Source organism: Ascaphus truei, chromosome 18 (genome assembly GCF_040206685.1).
Source record: "Ascaphus truei isolate aAscTru1 chromosome 18, aAscTru1.hap1, whole genome shotgun sequence".
Classification (NCBI taxonomy): domain Eukaryota; kingdom Metazoa; phylum Chordata; class Amphibia; order Anura; family Ascaphidae; genus Ascaphus; species Ascaphus truei.
This window is the reverse complement of record NC_134500.1, coordinates 4,219,507-4,240,934: the sequence shown is the minus strand read 5'-3', so window position 1 is coordinate 4,240,934 and position 21,428 is coordinate 4,219,507. Positions and strand designations below refer to the sequence as shown.

The following is a 21,428-nucleotide window of genomic DNA, read 5'->3' as shown; positions in this document are numbered from 1 at the left end:
AGTGTGGGAGGGGGCCTTCAGTGTGTGTGTGTGGAGGCCTCAGTGGGGGGAGGGGGAGCCTCAGTGTGTGTGGGGGGGGCCTCAGTGTGTGTTGGGGGGGCTCAGTGTGTGTGGGGGGAGGGGGGACTCAGTGTGGGAGGGGGCATCAGTGAATAACCCTGCCTGAGGGTTTTACAGCGCATTGTAAAGCACTATTATTAACCCTTTGGGTGCCCCTAGGTGTAGTCACTGCGTCATGAAGTCTGCGCCATCTGACACTCCAGGGGTCCCATGACATATTGGCGGCTTCATGCCCAAGCAAAGTTTTTTTTTTTACGTTCGATTGCGTCCTACGTTCCCATGAAGTGCAGGGCGCGATCGGCAGTGAAGGGCCTCCCGGCACTCAAGGGGTTAAAGCACAGAGCCCCAGTAACTAGAGGTGAGAAAGAGGAAATGTATTCCCCAAAAGTCACGCATCACAAAAGTCATTATAATAGGGAATCCTTACAGGAGTAGGAAAAGCCCCGTGTATGGCTAGTTACAATGAAATGGGATGATGTGTAAAAGGAGGTTTGGACGGGGTTACTTTTAATCATCCACACAACTTGAGAACTAGAGAACGAGGTCCCTACTGTGGGGATTCTTTACACAAATTAATTGGCATAATTTCTTTCCATAACAGAATGGTGTATGTGTGTATGTGTGTATGTGTGTACTGTGTGTGTATGTGTGTGTGTACTGCGTGCATGTATTCTCAGGCCCTCTGGCAGCCAATCAGTTAAGTTTTGGGGCTCTGAAAATGATCCCAAACGCTCTGAAATGACATTCGGTGCAGGAATGGAATGTTCCATTGTCTGATGCTGTAATCCTGCAGGATTCCGCCTGACGCTGGTATCTGCCACGCTCCATAGCAACACGGAAACTGCGCTCTGAAGCGTTGGAAGGACAGTGAGACGGGCGATCTCCTTCCCACCTGATCTGTGCGTAACTTTAGGATCACTTCTAGTTTTCTTCCTCAGCCACCAGAACATTAAATTGCAAGCTCACAGGACGAGGATCCCTCCCTCCGGTGATGTGCAGTATGTATAGACGGACGCAGAATTTGATACATGTTATCCCATCGTATCCCTAACTGCTCCTTGTGACACCCAAATTGCAAGATGATGCACACAGAGCAAAATCGGTGTAAAGTGCCTTGATATGCTGATTTGGAGAGAGGCGCAGGACCCAAATACCTCTCAACATCAATTTAATACTAAAATTGCCTTGCTACACCGATGCCTTAGTGCAGGGGAAGCCAATCCGAGTCCTCAGGACCCCCCAACAGGTCAGGTCTTCAGGATATTCCTGCTTCAGCACAGGTGCCTTAGTCTTCCACTGAACCTGTGCTGAAGCAGGGATATTCTTAAAATCTGACCTGTTGGGGGTTCTTGAGGACTAGAGTTGAGCTCCCCCTGCCTTAGTCTCTCAAACAGGGTAGAAGCAATGCATTGACGGCCCCTCTGGCAGTGAAGGGGTTAACTAAATGGTGTTCGCAATGAGAGCGCTCTGACTGGAATTATAAGGAAAGGTTCATTCTGTGTACTGAGTGACCGCGCTGCTTCCTCACTCATCTTTACTGCTCCCCTAAATATCACCGCCATCTTTATACAAATAGCAGGAAGGTCACACAATGGCTGAACCTGATCCGGCACACCCAGCGATGGTTAAAGCATGCCGGGTGCTTGGTATATGTGGTGCAGGGTTGATGTTCCCTGGTGTTGCAGCCGAAACAAATGGGATAGATAGTTACTCTCTGAGAGCTGGGGTGGAAAGGGCACCAGGTTCCCCAATTGAGGCCGCTATACAGCTGCTTGACCTTTTGTAGGGCTGAAGGAGGAGCTCAGGGGTAAAGTCACTGTCTTTGAAGTGGTTTAAATCCCAGTCAGCCCCTTGTGACCGTGGGCAAGTCACTCAATTCCCCCGTGCTTCAGAATCCAAAATTAGATTGTAAGCTCTGCGGGAGAGGGACGCAAAAACTGTCAACGCTATACAAGAAAAATCTATATATAATAAAAAGGCTTAGCTATTTTGTGTATTAAAGGCTAAGAATGTCTGCAACTCATTATGATGTCACCAGTATGATGTCACATGCCAGATATATAGCCAACCAGAGGAGAGAAGGAGGGAAGAGACAGAGAGAGACAGCAAGGAGAAGAGACAGGTGAGATGAGGAGGTGTAGTGTGTACAGAGAGGAGCAGACACAGTAAGGCAGGGAGTGCAAAGAGAGGGGAGGAGAGAGTAAGGTGGGGAAGAGGGGACAGGAGACAGCGCGGCGTTACCGGGAGGGGTGATCACAAAGTAATGTTCCTTTCAGATTTCCTAGATCAGCGTATGTTACGCCGGGTACAGCTTGTATATTATTATTATACCTGCACACGGAAAATCTTACTCGGAGAAACATCACATCGTTTGTAATCGCAGCAATTAAAGGTGTGGAGTGCTACATATAATGAAAAGTTACAGTCTGTCTCGTTCATGCCCTGCAGCTATTTATGTTACACACTTTTGTCAGGTTTAAGCGAGCAGCATTAATAAAATGACAGCTGGAAAGTGCAATATATAATAAAATAATAACATGTTCTTGTATAGCGCTGCTAGTTTTACGGAGCGCTTTACAGACAGTCCCTGTCCTGCAGAGCTTACAATCTATGATTTGGTGCCTGAGGCACAGGGAGAAAGGGTGACTTGCCCAAGGTCACAAGAAGCCGACACTGGGAGCTGAACCAGGCTCCCCTGCCCCCTGTCTTTACTCACAGAGCTGCTCCTTCTCCCCTTGAATCAGCCATTCATGCTGCAGGAAGCACATGCTTCAGAAAAGGCACAGAGTACATGTGACTGCAACTTTGACTCTCAGAAGTTCGGGGATCATTACAGCGCAGAACATTTGGGGCAATGCATTGAAGGAGCAATCCAAGTGTGCAGTTTGTTTTTGTGAGTTTTTTTAAATTGAAGATGAAAGCAGGGGGGTCTCCGGAGCAGCATCCCACCCATTTCAGCTCCGGGGACTCCCTCCTTCCCTCTGTAGGGGGCGTCGGTGGCTGCTCAGCTAGCAGGGGGGTCTCCGGAGCAGCATCCCACCCATTTCAGCTCCGGGGACTCCCTCCTTCCCTCTGTAGGGGGCGCCGGTGTCTGCTCAGCTAGCAGGGGGGTCTCCGGAGCAGCATCCCACCCATTTCAGCTCCGGGGACTCCCTCCTTCCCTCTGTAGGGGGCGCCGGTGGCTGCTCAGCTAGCAGGGATCAGGTAAAAGCGGAGTCTCAAAGCTCCCACATCCTGCGGGCCAATAGGAAGCTGTGACATCATCAGGTGCGGTTTTCTATTGGCCCATGTCATGTGGGTGGTCTGTATCTTGGGAAGCTGGGCGTCCCTGGAGTTTACATTAATGGGGTTCAGCTCCGGAGACCCCCTTACTTCAATCTAATGTTAAAAATATACATTGATTTCTGACATCAGCAAACAATGTAGAAGGTGGTTGTATAGAGAAATAACCAACAGTTCTAGGATGGTAATCACATGTACTGTGTGCCTCGTACTGTACAAATAATGGGACCTGCATTCATTACAAGGAACCATGTACGGTCCCAAAAGTATTTGTAACACTTTTGTTATCCCATAAAAGCTTGCAAAACAAATGTAGTATGCCCCAAGATCAATAATGGTTGCGATTCATTAGACAGTTATCTGAAGTGATTTCTTTCCACCTTGTCTGTTTAGAAAGTTATTCAACATATGAAAAGAAGTTTTGTAGGATGTCTGAAGACAATGGCTTGCCCAGAAACACAAAGATCCAGGCTGCACGCAGCCTACTGAAGATGGTTCCTCCGGCAGAGTTCAATAACATCTTCAGTAAGGTCCGTATTCTCCTAGGAGATGATGGGATGCTATGTCAGGAAGCCAATAATCTGTGTGCCATGCACAACATCGACAATTTCACCCCTGTATTACATGAAGGACACAAGGTTCTTATCACCCATCACAATGACCTGGGGGGTGGCCGATTCCTGGACCCTCAAAACAGAGTTTCCTTCAAATTGAATCATTTGACTAAAGAAACCAGTGACTCCCAGCCAATGCCTGAGGAAGAGGAGGAGGACGAGCTGTGGAGAAGCTCTTTCCAAAATGCTTTAAATGACTATGTTAAAAGTCATTATCCCACTGGGGTTTGTAACGTGTTTTGCAACACGTTGGATGGGAAAAAGAACATTGTCGCATGCATTGAGGCACATGAACATCGCCCTTCATCATTGTGGAACGGACTTTGGAGGTCCGAATGGACCTTCTCTGTCACCCCTCCAGTTACCCAGGTCTCGGGGAACATCGCGGTAGAGGCACACTACTATGAGGATGGAAATATCCACCTGTCAGCCAATCAACCCATCAAAGAGTGTCTGCACCTTAACAATAACGGGGAGGCAGCCAAAGAGTTTGTGGAACTGGTGGAGAAGGCCGACAACAAACTTCAAGCTGGCTTGATGGAAGAGTATAAATCTTTCCCTGACATCTCGTTAAAAGCAATAAGGAGACAACTACCAGTTACTCGCAGCATTCTTGACTGGAGCAAGCTATTAACGTCCAGGATTTTGGAGACCAAGTATGCCGATGTTTAGATTGAGTGACTCATGCCTAGAAAATGTGAATAAATGAAGGCATACAGAGGAGCTATTTGTGTGGTCGTGTTGCACATAGATGTCTCTGGAGTGAGATTATAATCGATTATTATGGTATGCTATAATACATAGCATGAAAGCCTTTCTAGTGCTCTACATACTGCACTATCCAGGGGTGGTCAATGCCAGTCCTCAAGCCCCCCAACAGGTCAGGTTTTCAGGATATCCCAGCTTCAGCACAGGTGGCTCAATAAGAGACTGAGCCTCTGATTGAGCCACCTGTGCTGAAGCAGGGACTGATTGAGCCACCTGTACTGAAGCAGGGATATCCTGAAAACTTGACCTGCTGGGGTTTGAGCACTGGAGTAAGCCCCCCTGCACTAGCCGATCTAACCTTATTTGTAGACCAATATGGAAGACCTTTAGCTGCTCCAGCAGAGCAATTATGACTTTTTTAACGTTGTTAATGCAGCAATCCTACACCCCCCCCCTTTTTCCCCCTTTCATTTATATATGTAAAGCGTGTGACAATGTATAATTCTACATTCTTACCTAAGTTGGCAAGCGTTTGGTGCTCCGCATAAATCTGTAAAAATCCTGATTGTGTGCCTAACATAATGGCTGCTTCAGTCAGTGTAACTCAGCAGCTACAATGCATCCTTATATTACTATTGTTACAGTTTGCAGCCAAACTGCTGGGAAATTTGGCAACAAATTATCCCAAACAGGAAAGTGTTACAATGATCTTGCACTGCTCGGGAGGTGGCCTAAAGCCTGCTGTAGAAATCAAAGGATACTTTAAAACTCATTCAAAATTGCATTAGAAGTTGAATATTAAAAAAAATGCAGTATTATCTAATACTACAGAACTGATTTAAAAAGAAAAACATATAAGATTTCACATATTTTGCTGCTTTAATTTGCTCCGACCCGACTTTTCTGTGGCATCTGGAAGAGGAGTTTCTTAGGAATTACCAATACATACCAACATAACCAATAATTATTCAAACATCCCCAGCCTCGAAAAATGCCTCCTATATATACAGTCATCGCAAACTTCATGTATATTATGGTGTGTTGTTGAGAGCTGATCTTTTATGCAATAATATAGAAGGCAACCCCAAAAATCCAATATCAATGCATATCTTTTCAAATCCCCCATCATGCAGTACAGTATATCTTTCCCCATACTAAACAAGGATTGAAGTCTTGGTGTGTCATGGGTACATAGTGTGGGAATGGTGACAATGCATAGTGGTACTGAGTACAATAACATCTGTTACATGCAATCCCAAACGTCCACTCCTTCTTCACCCCTTCATTGCCAACCACACATAAAGAATAAGGATTTATTTCCCCTTTAAATACCAATTAATTTCTCTACCTATACATATCCCCCCTCTGTGTAAATACATTATACTTTATGCACCCTTTTTGAAAAGATAAACATTTTTTTTAAAATGGCGCCTGAAGCCTAAGTTACATTGCACCTAAGAAGAAAGAGCTTTCAGGGCTTGGAAAGCTGTAATCACAGCACCAGTACTGTATACACAGGCCATGTACTGTATACACAGGCCATGTACTGTATACATGCCCCCCCACCCCCCCTGATAATAAACTGTAACACCTTCATTTCAAAGTGCGCAAGATGCCCCTCTGGCAGCAGAAGCGTTCATTATTATTTTTGGCAGGAACTCCACAATACCCACCCAAAATATACTTGCAGCCTTTCTAACAGCATGTATTCATGCGACGTGGGTTACGGTATAATATACACAGTGAGAATTGTTGCCGGATGTGCAATACATAAATATTGACCTTGGGCATTCTATCAAAGCGCACATGTATGTTCTAAATGGAAGATTATTGTTGCGCTCTTGGGGTCAAAAACCGTTGTCGCAAAAGGGATCTGAAATGTATTGCGTTGCACACACCCCTAGCAGCAAGAGGGTTCATTTTTAATTATTTAGGATCTATACATATTTTCTACTGCAAAGAAATCCTATTTTTAACTCCTCCTGGAAAAAAAAAATAGTTTGCAAGAAAATGTACAATAGAAAGTAAATGTATTTTCTCCACTGAAATAAAGCCTCCTGCAGCCTTCTCTTCCCCAGCTGTTTATCTGTCAGGCGCAGATTTGAACATGTCTTGTGTCCTTGCAGGCAGACTTTGCTTTCCGTCAGTAAGTGCCGGCCTTAGCACCAGAGAGTATGCACTTTCCTTTCATCATTTTGACAAGTGGTGATCCTGAAGGGGCTGACCTCGTAAATATATATATATCTAAGGATAGGTTGGCAAATAAAACCATCCTGCATTTCCTGACCTTTCTGTAAACAGAGCGATTAAAGGACACTTATTGTTAACATTGTGGGGAAACATGGCCGGCTGGAATGGCTAATCTCTTTAATGCCAGAGGATGCAATGTATTGTTTTTCGATGCGTTGTGGCCTGTCTTTAGACGGGTTATGGTTTGCGGGAGCAGAATCCTGATGTGTCATTCCTTTTAAAAGAGCTGAACCTGGGTCAAACCTCGGGCTCAGCTTCTCGTGATCTGGATAAGACCTTATTTCTCTGGGTGCCTCAGGCACGGAAGTTACAATGTAAGTTACGGGGGGATCTATACACGTGGTGAATGCTATATAAGAAAAAAAGTATTACCAATAGTCTAGTGCTAGAGTCCTATAAAAAATGTATTGTAGGAACGCTCAGCAGATGCAAGGAATTGTGGGGCCCGACTGCGAAAGGAACAACGTTGACAGCTATACTGCAGCACCCACATTGTACAGTATATACCTGCAGAGAATTTTGATGCATTTTTAAATGCTCTGTCCTCACCCGGCTGACAAACCCGCATCTGAGACTTCCGTAAAGCATGTTATTAAAAATGTGTATAATTCCTACTGTTTTTCCTACCCCTCTGATTTTCCGTTCATCCGAGACGAGGGCACAGGAGCATGCTTCAAGCTGTGATCATTACTGTATACTCTTATTCTTACTGTCACAAGTGTAAACATATACACTACTTATACATATAGTCAGACACTGACACACACACACACACACACATACACACACACACACACACACACACACACACACACACACACACACACACACACACACACACACACACACACACACACACACACACACACGCCTTCTATAAATAAATATACACAATAACAAACAGGCACTCATACCTAACAACCTCCTACTGTATATAGAAACACACGCATACACATATATACACCTATACGCATTCACACGCTGGTCCGAGAGCGACAATGCAAATTGCACTTTAGTGAATGCATTCCATAAATTGGAATATAAAATGCAAGGTCCGAGAACGATCAGCTAGTAGTGTTTGTATACAGTATGTTTGTATACAGTATCCACATTGTGCGCTCCAACAGTCACCAATAACTAAAACTGGAGGGACAAGGCATACTGTCAGCCCCCTGAGTTATCTCCACGAATGGCCCTCCTGAGACCAATATGGAACTGTTGGTACCACGTTCCCACTGCTAAGTGACGTGGCGGGACCCCATCCCTGCGTGTTCCTGCTCCACTCTAGCCCAGTAATGGTGAAGGATATTTCTTGTCTTATCCCAGGTTTCTCGGCCAGATACAGCGGAACTTTCTCCCACTACTAATAGTTTCTTGCAATATAGTATTAGCAATAAAGGAATTGTTAGCCAGTCATTCCCTTTCTTAGCATACTTGACTTTACCCATAGGCCTTTGCTACTTTGGCTTACCTTTTCCAAAACCTTATTTGAACTTTTGTGCACGAGTCCCTCTGCTGTAATTGTACAACGTGCCTTTATTTCGTACTTACAATTTGTGGCATGGAGAAATGAAGATTTGTACACAACCCAGACCCCTGTGTAAAGTATCTTTCTGTAATCTCCACTTGGCAGGCACGACCTTTCCACTACTGTGCTTGAAACGCTGCTTCCATTAGGGACAGCATTAGGGACATTTGTGCCACACGGCTCCTGATTTCCCATCTGAGCAATATCAATAAATGTTATGTACTGTTTATTCTGCAATGCTATTAGGGATGAAATGATTTATACGGTGCCAGCCTCCTGGATATTCTCAGTTCATTGGCAAAGCAAAAAATCCCTTTCAGACTTTCCTGTTAAATCTATTAAAAGAACATTGTACCCTATTTTTCCTTGCGTTTACCACCCAGGAATGCAGGAACAATTTTGTGGCTCAGGTTGCTGTATATACAAGATCAGTAACATGTATACATTACTTTAATGTAACAATGCATAAACTCAAGGGGGGCTGCAGTGTCCCCCACACGCCTAGTTACAACCCCCAATTAGCGTTTAATACGCACCAATTAGGAGGCCCATAAGGTTTGTACTGCGCTTGGGTATATTCATTGTGAATGAGTCACCACTTACATGGGCTAAAGAGGCCAAATAATGTATTTACTAGGGGCTCTGACAGTGGTTCACATCAGCACAGGTAAGTATGGGGTGTGGCAGGTAAGTACGAGGTGTGGCAGGTAAGTACAGGGTGTGGCAGGTAAGTACGGGGTGTGACAGGTAAGAACGGGGTGTGACAGGTGAGTACAGGGTGTGGCAGGTAAGCACGGGGTGTGACAGGTAAGTATGGATGACAGGTAAGTACAGGGTGTTACAGGTAAGTACGGGTGTGACAGGTAAGAATGGGGTGTGACAGGTAAGTACGGGGTGTGACAGGTATGAACGGGGTGTGACAGGTAAGAACGGGGTGTGACAGGTGAGTACAGGGTGTGGCAGGTAAGCACGGGGTGTGACAGGTAAGTACGGAGTGACAGGTAAGAACGGGGTGTGACAGGTAAGTACGGGGTGTGACAGGTAAGCACGGGGTGTGACAGGTAAGTATGGAGTGTGACAGTTGAGTAGTGTGTAACAGGTAAGTACAGGGTGTGGCAGGTAAGCACGGGGTGTGACAGGTAAGTATGGAGTGTGACAGTTGAGTACAGTGTGTGACAGGTAAGTACAGGGTGTGGCAGGTAAGTACGGGGTGTGGCAGGTAAGTACGGGGTGTGAGGAAGTACGGGGTGGGGCAGGGGGCCCCCGCCTGAGGGGCTGATCCCGGTTCTGTATATTATTACTGTACTTTTTATTTTCATATGACCACTAATATTCATGTTAATAGCTGCTATTTGGTTCCCAGTTCTGTGCATTCCTATCCCAATAATGCAGAGGAGCAGAAAGTTTGGCTGCCGAGTGATTTAAAACGTTGTCCTATAATACAGAGTATAAATCCGGTTAATATCTAACGTTATTAATAGGAGAAACTACACAGAATTGTACATTGTGCACATAATCAAAAGATAGCCGGCTATGCAGCACAGCTACTATAGGATAACATGCCAAGGAAGCTTTAGAGTTAGACAATGTATTCTCTCTTATTTATTCAGTCATGAAAATGTCCATTGAGATAAGTTCCCACGGTTACCTATATGTCATTGTGTGATATTAACAAGATATCGAGCACGGCTCCCTCCCATCATGCCGCACTGCTTTAAACTCCTTGCAACGTGAGTATTTTCTGGTATTAATCCACAGGTATTGTTCCTGCTTCTGATTTCCCGGTGCAGTGAGTAAGGCACAAGCAGAATGCTTCAGTTCCTCTGATCCTCTGCATGAGATTGGACAGGCAATTGATTTTTATTTTCCTGTGCCTCGGGCTGCCTGTAATTAGGGCGCTAATTACATCATTGCTCTCTTATCGGCTGCCTGGGAGAGTGTAAACGTGTTTCCAGGAATCCACCTTCGGTAGCAAGAGTGTTAACCATAAAACCTTTCTCCAAGTCACTCTGCCGTTCATGGTGCTGCCTCTCTGCACATGAGGGGTTAAAGAAGATATCAATGACTAAATCTTTGTCAATTTTATTCTCTCTAGGTTTATTTCCCTAAAATATTAAGAATTTCAGCCACAATTAATCTTTAGCCATGTGCGACACAACTTTATCTAATCGTGCCTCTTGCTATCCAGCTGCACACACAATAAAATAACAGATCAAGAGTAACACAAACCCAAGATGACACTGGTGCCAACACTCCAAGGACAGCATTACCAGGCCCGGCGGTGACAGGGACAACCGTCCATGGAAGTCTAGGTCTATCATTCTCCCAACGCACCCCCCCCCTCCTTGAAGACTAAATGGGCCTGGACAGACGAGGTCCTCTGGTTGCAGAACCCCACTTCTCCACGTGAGGAACAACTCAGGCCACCTGACGACCACGGGCCTGGACGCTGACCAAGATCACAACTAGCAGCTTCAGAAAACCATAAACTATTACACATCTTTATGAATTCACCATTGTGACATTTACCAGTAAAAAATACAGAAATACCTTATTTTGCTGCATTTGGTACCTAAAGCCTGAACTCAGGCCTGGGGCGCCTGATTCCGTCAGCCTTAAAAAAAGCTCATTAGAATGTTCCCTCGTCGATGATCTTCAGAGAGCTCAACAGTCCCCATTTGTGAGATTTATAACAGGTTAAGTAGAACATTGTTCTGTCCTCACTTCCAGCAATGATTTGATTAAGGCACCCTCTTAGGTGACAGTAACCCTATTAACGCACATAGTATAGTACTTTCTGACTGGTATATGACAAATAAACCTTTAATCTTAGGACCCGATCAATAAAAGGGTGCTAAACTTTAGCACACCTTTACTCCCAATCATATGGGATTTCAGCAAGTGTGCTAAATCTTAGCACCCTACTGTGGATCTGGTCCTTAGATTTCACATATACTGTATATCTAAAACTGGTTCCTGTTGCAACGCGATCAGAAACACACATTCTCAGCATCTTTCCACTACTGATTACCTCTTTTGACAAAAACATCAAATATTTATAGTTAATTATAGGCAGAAACAAGGGGTTGTCTAAAGCAGCAGTCCCCGTTACATTTTGTACTATTCTTGAAGATCATTAGTGCCAGGGTTTGAATGGGACATTTCTTTCTTGCGTTCATCACCTACATGTTTTCTTCCTCCCTTTAAAATGATTGTCTTGCCATGGTCCGTCCATGTGTTGGGTTCCGGGGCGCAGAAATGATCTTGCCATGTAGGTTAATCTCCCTGTTATATAGCAAATCTAGGGAAAGTGAAAACGGCAGGGAAGAGGCTGACAGGAATCGTGTCAACACAAACATAGAACAACAGATCGTTCTTTTACGTTATTACTGAACAGAAATAGCACTGGATACAACATTGCGTAGCCTCTGCCCCATATTTTGTATTTGCTAGTACTGCTGCTTTAGCTGCTACGGGGACCTATAATACTACATAATGTACGGGGTCCCTCAAGCGCTGACCGGGTTATCACAGGGGTTCTCAACTCCAGTCCTCAACATCCCCCAACAGGTCAGGTTTTGAGGATAGCTCAGCTTCAGCACAGGTGGCTCAATCAGTGGCTCAGCTGGGACTGAGACACCTGTGCTGAAGCTGGGATATCCTCAAAACCTGACCTGTTGGGGGGGTCTTGAGGACTGGAGTTCAGAACCCCTGGGTTATCAGGTCCTAGGTATCCCACACATTCTAGTCCACGACAACATCATCCTTTCACACTTCCTGACACCTCGGCCTAGCTGCTCCCATGAAGCCAACATCACTTTTTCAACTCGGTTAAATTTGGACAATAACATTGTCATTAGCTTTTGCTTATCTCCGTCCCATTGGTTCTTGGTGTAAGAATTCATTTGATAAGCTGCTATGTTGTTGCTTCACACTCTCCAACAGTAAGTTTCAATGCCCCCTGCAAGTGCCGATTTTTGAGTGCTTTGAACTCCAGGGGCATGGCGTGTGGGCCGGCCTGGGAGGTGTACCCGTACTTTAGGCTGTCGTAGTAGTGATATTTTACAGGGTTCTGGTGGAGATCTCGAGGGAATGGCCAAAAACCGTACAGGTAGATTCTGTTGCAAAAGCGGGTAGCCAGGGTGTACATTAGGATTCCCGTGGTAGGTCTTTTTATATGCACCTTATTTGTCAGCCAATACCTAAAGGGAGAAAGAAAACGGGTTACTCCGCAGTCCAAATCCCGAATACATATTTGCCCTGTTATATTGTATAGGTTTATGTATGGGCTCTCTACTTGTTGCAATACAAACTGATACAATGGCGACACAGTTCTGCGCAGAGAAGCTGCGTTGCAATATGACAGTGATTCTCAAACTGTAATCGGTGGCTCTGGAACCAGAATGCTGGTCCCAGAATCACCACGAAATGGAATTCAGACCGGCGGTCACTGCCGTTTGTGGCTTTTAAGCCTTGACCATTGAAGTCAGATTATTAAATCCAAAATGAAATTTAGGTCCAGATTTTTTCAATCTGTATTATGTATTTAGTATAACTGTGCTGATGAACAGAAATAAGTCTAAGTATCGTGGTCCTCCTTTATTGTAGAAAAATCTTTTACCAGGAAAAATACAGAGAGACGCGGTCCCAATTTTAGGTGCAGCCAACATTAATATAATAAACAAAAATATATAACCCTTTAAAAAGTAAGTGCGTTGGTAATACTGAATGGCGATTTTACCAAGATTCTACCCAAATTACAAAGTAGTTAAAGGTGCAAACCTGATACAGCCGCTTCCCAACATGGGAGGGCTACCAATTAGATTGTAAGCTCCTCGGAACAGGGACAACTCTTCCTAAATGTTACATTTATGTCTGGAGCACTGATTCCCATGACCCGTTATTTGTATTGGTTATTTATATGATTGTCACGTGTATTACTGCTGTGACGCGCTATGTACATTAATGGCGCTATATAAATAAAGACATACAATACCAAGAATTACACACAGGCTCAGAGGGACACACACACTGGGTGATACTAAAAGTGACATTAAAAAAGGAGCAAGTATTGAGGGGTCTGATAGAGTGAGAGATAGAAACGAGGCGCCACGTTTCAACGTCAACAACTCAATGAGTATATTCCACTATGTGGGATCCGTATTCATTGAAACTTGATCTTTTGGGGGGGAACCCAACCCCCAAACCTCGGACATCAGAAGGGGGTGCGGGGGTTGTGTGCAAAGACAAAACAAATGCTTTTGGGTGCCCTGTTTAAGAAGATTAGGAACCCTGGGTTAGGGAGTCCTTAGTGGCTTTTGCAGCGTGAGGTTTCCGCTCTGTTACCACGTTTTCTGCCACGAAGGTTGGCCACCTATATTTGTATGTTATTTGTATGTTATTTGTAAGACTTTTATTCGTGTGCAAGTAAATCTTTAGCAAGTACAGTCATTTTTCTCTGCGGCGCTGCGTGAGTGTTTGATATTTTGTTGGGATACAATACAAAAAGACAGATGTTGTTATAAACATAATCAGGATTTACAGTAACACACGTGTTAAACACGTGTTAAACACGCGGCGTCCGACCACAGAATGGGAATATTCGGAGGGAACAAAAGTGAGATCCTTAGGACAAGCATCGTATATACCGGGGCACCACAAGCGGACTTTTGCAGGATACATTTAGCTTTGAAGCGCTGGTTTTGTGTTGAAACAAGTAGGTTACTCAGGTAAATATCAAGCGCGTTTCTGTAAATTAAGCGTTTGTGATGTCATCATTACAGCCGGAAGCATAAATAAAATGTAAAACATTTAATTTATTAAACTCTCTTGAATAGTTAAGGTTAAGATTGTATTTCCTGTACCCACTACTTGCTTGTTACAAGTACAGCCCTGTAACATTATTGCCTGTTTTTCAGAAGCAATATCCCAGTATGTATTTACTTACAGACGATTTAAGTGTTTCAGCTGAATTCATGTGCAATGAAAGTAAACACAAGCACAGAGTATTTTTGTGGAATGGATATAGATATAAGCTCCCCAGACTCTATTCGCTGGCACTGCTGAATTATATGCGGTTAATACAGGTGTGCCTGTGTGACTGCACCTTATCGGGACTTGTCTTTCATGATTTCTAAATGTCTCCGAAATAAAGTAACTCCTCATGCATTCTCTGCCTGTGGGAGACGAAATCCTTTGTCTGTGCTTCTTACTGGGTAATGTCATTGTGAACCCCAGTGTGGGGTGAAAGCTTTTCTATTCTCTCATGCTTCCTACAGTGTGAAGACTGACTAAGTGGAGAACAAAATAGTGTCATAAATGCCAGGAAAAGGGAACGCAGGAATATAAGATGAGAAGGAGTCTAGACTTAAACAGCTGGGATCCTGGTACATGGCAGAACTGTTTGAAGACCCTTGACTTGACCTTGAGCTTTTCACACATTCTCTCTTTTATTTTATGAGGAGTATAAAGCCAAACCTGAGCTAGTTATTCTAACACTGTGCTCTTGCTAAAGTACAGATAAAGGGAGTTAGCAGAAAATGGAATAAGCTTCCAGGACGACCACGGACCCTTCTTTACTCTTCTTCAGGATCCTCAAGCAGGAACCGGAGTGTCTTAAAACATCTATTAATGTACTGTAGAAAAGAGGGGAAATCAGGTCAAGCGACTTGGGATGCCCCTGCAGGGGGTCTAAAATAATAGAGAATGATAAAATGGGGGCTACAACAAATGATCCGGTCAAGGAGTAACAAGCATGAGCAAAAGGGAGTGAAACAAAATCAACAGATAGCAAACAATGTCATTTAATGACTATAGAAAGTGAAGGTTGCATCCAACGTTTTGTTTCCAATGCACCTTCATCAGGAGGCACTGGCAGCTATTCATTGGATGCAACGATGACTTTCTATAGTCCTTAAATGACATTGTTCGCTATCTGTTGATTTTTTCCTATTTTTGGTGAGCTTGACTCCCTTTTGCTCAATCTATAAATGTAGCATCTTCATCCATTTGGAATAGAGCATTTTTGAACAACAATTTAGGCTTCACTAGGCACAATGTGTAAAGCAGTATTTCCCCCAGAAACAGTAAAAGAAAATAATATACAATAAAATGATACTTTGTAACCACATTCTGTCCTTTTTCTTATGAAAGAGAATATAACTTCAATTAGCTCTGGCCCCTGTCCGGTCTTTACCTGGGTTACCTCTCCCCCTGTCCGGTCCTTACCTGGGTTACCTCTCCCCCTGTCCGGTCCTTACCTGGGTTACCTCTCCCCCTGTCCGGTCTTTACCTGGGTTACCCCCCCCTGTCCGGTCTTTACCTGGGTTACCTCTCCCCCTGTCCGGTCTTTACCTGGGTTACCCCCCCCTGTCCGGTCTTTACCTGGGTTACCTCTCCCCCTGTCCGGTCTTTACCTGGGTTACATGTCCCCCTGTCCGGTCTTTACCTGGGTTACCTCCTCCCCCTGTCCGGTCCTTACCTGGGTTACCTCTCCCCCTGTCCGGTCTTTACCTGGGTTACCCCCCCCTGTCCGGTCTTTACCTGGGTTACCTCTCCCCCTGTCCGGTCCTTACCTGGGTTACCCCCTCCCCCCTGTCTGGTCTTTACCTGGGTTACATGTCCCCCTGTCCGGTCTTTACCTGGGTTACCTCCTCCCCCTGTCCGGTCCTTACCTGGGTTACCTCTCCCCCTGTCCGGTCTTTACCTAGGTTACATGTCCCTCTGTCCGGTCCTTACCTGGGTTACCCCCCCCCCCTGTCCTTACCTGGGTTACCCCCCCCCCCCCCCCCCGTCCGGTCCTTACCTGGGTTACCTCTTCCCCTGTCCGGTATTTACCTGGGTTACCTCTTCCCCTGTCCGGTATTTACCTGGGTTACCCCCCCCCCCCCCCTGTCCGGTCTTTACCTGGGTTACCTCCTCCCCCTGTCCGGTCCTTACCTGGGTTACCTCTCCCCCTGTCCGGTCCTTACCTGGGTTACCTCTCCCCCTGCCCGGTCTTTACCTGGGTTACCCCCCTCCCCCCTGTCTGGTCTTTACCTGGGTTACCCCCCCCCCCCTGTCCGGTCTTTACCTGGGTTACCTCTCCCCCTGTCCGGTCCTTACCTGGGTTACCCCCCCCCCCCACCCTGTCCGGTCCTTACCTGGGTTACCTCTCCCCCTGTCCAGTCCTTACCTGGGTTACCTCTCCCCCCGTCCGGTCTTTACCTGGGTTACATGTCCCCCTGTCCGGTCTTTACCTGGGTTACCTCTCCCCCTGTCCGGTCCTTACCTGGGTTACCTCTCTCCCTGTCCGGTCCTTACCTGGGTTACCTCTCCCCCTGTCCGGTCTTTACCTAGGTTACATGTCCCTCTGTCCGGTCCTTACCTGGGTTACCCCCCCCCTGTCCGGTCCTTACCTGGGTTACCCCCCCCCGTCCGGTCCTTACCTGGGTTACCTCTTCCCCTGTCCGGTATTTACCTGGGTTACCCCCCCTCCCCCTGTCCGGTCTTTACCTGGGTTACCTCCTCCCCCTGTCCGGTCCTTACCTGGGTTACCTCTCCCCCTGTCCGGTCCTTACCTGGGTTACCTCTCCCCCTGCCCGGTCTTTACCTGGGTTACCCCCCCCTGTCCGGTCTTTACCTGGGTTACCCCCCTCCCCCCTGTCTGGTCTTTACCTGGGTTACCCCCCCCTGTCCGGTCTTTACCTGGGTTACCCCCCCCCTGTCCGGTCTTTACCTGGGTTATCTCTCCCCCTGTCCGGTCCTTACCTGGGTTACCTCTCCCCCTGTCCGGTCTTTACCTGGGTTACCCCCCCCCCCCTGTCCGGTCCTTACCTGGGTTACCTCTCCCCCTGTCCGGTCTTTACCTGGGTTACCCCCCCCCCCTTATTATGGCGAGGCTCAGCGTTGTTCCAATAAGTACATGCATTAAAGCAGCGCCCGAGCTGAGCAGCGCCCGAGCAGAGCAGCGCCCGAGCTGAGCAGCGCCCGAGCAGAGCAGCATGTTTTTACTTATTTTAGGAGATCTCTTCATGCCCTTTCCAAAACGGTTTTCTAACGCTCTGTCCAGGAGGTATAAGCGGTTTAAATATTAAGTGTCTGGGAGATTAAAATGAGGTTCTCCCAAGAGCCCAGCGCCATCTTTTGAAGCAGGTGATTAAGGAAATCGTTTTTGTTCAGAGGGGCAAGATATTAACATTAAATAAGTTTCAACTCATAGGCTTCTGGGGGGATTGCTGCTTTTAAAGAGAAAATACAGAAAATAGAAACCCACCTCGAATCCCTGGGTCCCTCGCATTGCTCCACAGGGGTTTAATCCCAGCCAGAGATCTCATACAAACCTATCCTCTTTCCGCTAGTATGTCTACCCTGTCACCATAGAGACACAGAGTGTACCTGTTATCCGTGAGGGAGACTAGCACTAAGCAAATTAGCTTTGCATATTAAAATGAGGATGTGAGTGCATATATGCAGAAACCTTTGATATCTTCATTAGGGCACAAGGTGCTTGCAAATTACGTACGATTTATTTCTTGTAGCGGCTTCTGCACCGGTTATAGTTCAGCAAGATGGACAATAAAGCCCATTATGAGCTGAGAAAACATTGACCGTGCTTTTGTGTATAAAAGCCGGTTATTCTGTAAGCTTGTATGCTAATATTTTGTATACACACGGGATACAGGCCAGAGCTGCACTGCTTTTACTGCTCAGTGACCACTGTCTTAGGACATGTGTGTCTGCCACGGCTGGACCCCACTAAGGTTCCTCTTACTCCTTAATTCACAGGCATATTCCTGGGAACACGGGGAGAGGTTCTGATAGTCTTTATCTGTGACCCCATGTAGCTACCAGTTCTTGTTAAGAGGGTCCTGGAATAGTAGCACCGATCCCAAAGAGACGAAGGTGGTTGTTCTGGAACAGGATTGTCTAATTTCCTGTGTCATTTTGCAGCTCATAAGATTTACGTTTTCCTAGTTCAGCTGCCTGTAATTTCCCCTGTCCCAGCAGCTAGCTTCACGTGAGAGGCAACATTATTGATACATATGCTCTTACACAGCCCTAGTCAGTGTTGGTTGCCTCAGTAACCTCCTATTCTCTTAAACTGAGAGTGGGCTATTCCATCCCCCCTTGTCTCTGTTCACAGTTAGTCTGTTCCTGAGACTATTCCTGTTTCCCAGATTCCTTTACACTTCCTTTCTAATCTAGCTGCTGAGCAAGTACATCTCCTGCTATTCACCTCCTGGCAAGTATCACCGTTTTTTACCTTTCCCTACTATCAAGCACCCTCACTATAGAGAAGCTCTCTCTCACTACACCATCATCTACAAGTGCCTTTGTGTGTCTCTGCTTTCCCCAATAAAGTGAAGAAAAGACAGAGAACTTCTTGTGCTTGTAACAGGAACGAGTTAAGCTATCTGGCCACACTTATACCCAGCGTATACCCTGTGGCTACAGAATAGGGGTCATATATATATACTGAAGTATATACACTGAAGAGGCCCGAAGATATTTAATGAATTCAATAGGGATTTTTGGGCGAATACGACCACTTTGGTTTATATAGAATAAGGCCCCTAAGGGGTTATTTACTAAAGTTTCTTGGCGGAAGAACTGGGTATTTTCTTTGATAAATATGGTTCTGTTTTTGCAGTTTTGTACAGCTGTTGAGATCAAACACACAGTTTTTTGTGCATTTTACACTGCGTTTGTAGCCCACAAAACATGGTGAGAATATCTCAGCCTGAATCCATTCATAATAAGGAAAACATTACTGTATGTGACAGAACGAACAGCTACTTTACATCACATGTAGCAGCCTATAAAACATGGAAAAATAGAAAAAGGTTCCGGCAAAAATATACAGAAAACACATAGAAACAAATATCAAAATGTATTAAACAAAAGAACAAAAATAGCATGGGGGCAGAGTATGGGGAGACAAAGTCTGCAGAAAAGACCCATACAAACGGACCCATAAGAACAGAACAGGAGCAACGCAGGCCGCAGCCTGGAACCCAGATTACGAGTGCAGATTTGTATCTCATATTCATACTGATTTGAATCGTTGCTCAGGGAGGGCTGTTTCTTTTCTCATTTTGCAAGCCGATAAAACATGAGTATAAACAGAAGTCCTCCAACATTTCCTGCCTCTCATGTTGTGGATACACTGCAGACATTTTTACTCGTGATGTTTTCTGTCTATTGAAATATTGATGTTTTTGCTGATCCAAGATTCCCAATCCTGCCGCTGGGATTAGCTAGCAAGTCTAATTCCCACATCTTCAGGTCTCTGACTATTACACTCACATAGTATGTGCTGCTGATTTGTGAAAACATGCAGAAAAAAGCCACCGCCAGTGTTAGATTATCAGGTGCCTGCGTTCGGGTTCACAACGGATTTAGGCAGAAGCGCAGAACGCCTCCAGGTTAGCTGTTGTGGCGTTTATTTGATGTTAAATGATTAATGATCTGACATAGAGCCTTGTAGCGTTGTTTTTGATCATCTTGCCCCCACAATAAATGGGCTAAGAACTTGCAACTGAAAACCTGTCCATGGAACGTCCCCCTAAATCCGGTTCTGCACCGGGTATTATTTGGGGTGACGCAGAAGGACAGAATAACTTTATGGAAGACACACCTACGCCTGTGACGTTTAACTCCTTCAGTGACAACAAAGCAGGATTTGAGAGATTAACCCAGGGGCGGGCAACTCCAGTCCTCAAGGGCCCCAACCAACAGGTCAGGATTTAAGGATATCCCTGCTTCAGCCCAGGTGTCTCAAACAGTGGCTCAGTCAACTACTGCACCACCTGGACTGAAGCAGGGATATGCTGAAAACCTGACCTGTTGGTGGCCATTGATGACTGGACTTGTCCACCCCTGGATTAACCCCTATGTTTCCAGAATTACTCAGCAGTGGAGAATTAAAAAAAAAACATATTTGAAAAACATGCAAAGCCGGTAATTAGTTTGAGCAGATCCCTCGATGCTCCGAACACCTTCACCTGTTCTGCAGAACACGTCTCCCTTTTGTTTTTCATGAGAGTAGGTTGGTATAGCTAGATCAGTGGAAGGCAAGGAATGGCTCAATGCATCTCTCACATACAGAATGAAATGCCAAGGACTGTTCTGTTTCATTCCAGGTAAAGTCCAAATCCTGGCTACACTGAGAGCCTCTGTGAGCAGGTGCACAGGTAGATAAGCTCGTCACTGCTGTTAGTAGAGAAATCATTCAGCCGGGGGGCATCTCCTATCCGAAGGAAACCTCGGCGTGTGTTCCACAGATGAGTTAAGTAAATAATTGGCTGTGGCAGCATGGAGTGACGGCGGAAATGCAAGCAGCTGCTCCAGAATACATTTAATTCAATTACAGCGGAAAATAATGCAATGGCACAAAAAGGAATAACCCTAGTGGCAGGAAAGCTGCAGACAAACCCGTGCTAAAGCTCCACAAACGATGTCTTCAGATTACTGGTGGCAAGATAAGCAATGGATTTCTTTTCAGTCGCTAAGAGGTTGTATCATGTGTAGTCTGTGCTCTAGAAGACTAGACAAGCACTTAGCAAACATATTCAGTAAAGTCGCCGGAGTCGCAGAATGCCAGATAACCAGGGCAGCAGTTTATTTCCCAATCGGCAACTGGGCTGAATATGATTTTAGGGTTTGTGATTAGTAAACTGGGTTATATCGGAGAAACCAACTGCAAATTAGAAACTGTCAAAAACCATGGCTAATTAATGGTGACAAACTCACTCAAATCTACTGGCTCTGTTATAAATGCAATCAAACAATAACATGCTTCTGAAACTAACTTTCGGGTGAAATGTATGATCTTACACTGGCTTCATTCCCATGTAGGTGTCTGCGATGTGTTAAAGTGTAGGGTTTTCTGACTTTCAGTAAGGTGCCTGGATCTTTCTCAGGAAGCCAGTTACAGTGATATGTTTTCGTGGGGTTGTGTTCATTTAAATTATATTACAAGTGTCATTTAGAACAGGGGGGCTTGA

General features: G+C 45.4%; 2 protein-coding genes across 3 annotated transcripts in view; one reads left to right on the top strand and one right to left on the bottom strand.

The window, feature by feature from the left end:
- The first annotated feature begins 760 nt into the window (after window positions 1-760).
- Window positions 761-5,196, top strand: LOC142469246 (F-actin-capping protein subunit alpha-2-like). 2 transcript variants are annotated; one of them, XM_075576199.1, is made up of 2 exons: window positions 761-959; window positions 3,736-5,196. In XM_075576199.1, exon 2 carries the CDS (start codon window positions 3,771-3,773, stop codon window positions 4,626-4,628), a length of 858 nt encoding a protein of 285 aa, XP_075432314.1. In that variant the 5' UTR covers window positions 761-959; window positions 3,736-3,770; the 3' UTR covers window positions 4,629-5,196. The 2 variants fall into 2 exon arrangements, with proteins under 2 accessions (XP_075432314.1, XP_075432313.1); XM_075576198.1 differs by lacking the exon at window positions 761-959 and adding an exon at window positions 997-1,058.
- Window positions 5,197-9,766: 4,570 nt separating this feature from the next.
- ST8SIA2 (ST8 alpha-N-acetyl-neuraminide alpha-2,8-sialyltransferase 2) overlaps window positions 9,767-21,428 on the bottom strand; it is a 91,266-nt gene continuing 79,604 nt past the window's right edge. Inside the window, exon 8 of the mRNA XM_075576255.1 lies at window positions 9,767-12,644. Coding sequence (XP_075432370.1) covers window positions 12,359-12,644 — 286 coding nt within the window. The 3' untranslated portion in view covers window positions 9,767-12,358. The remainder of the gene's footprint in view (window positions 12,645-21,428) is intronic.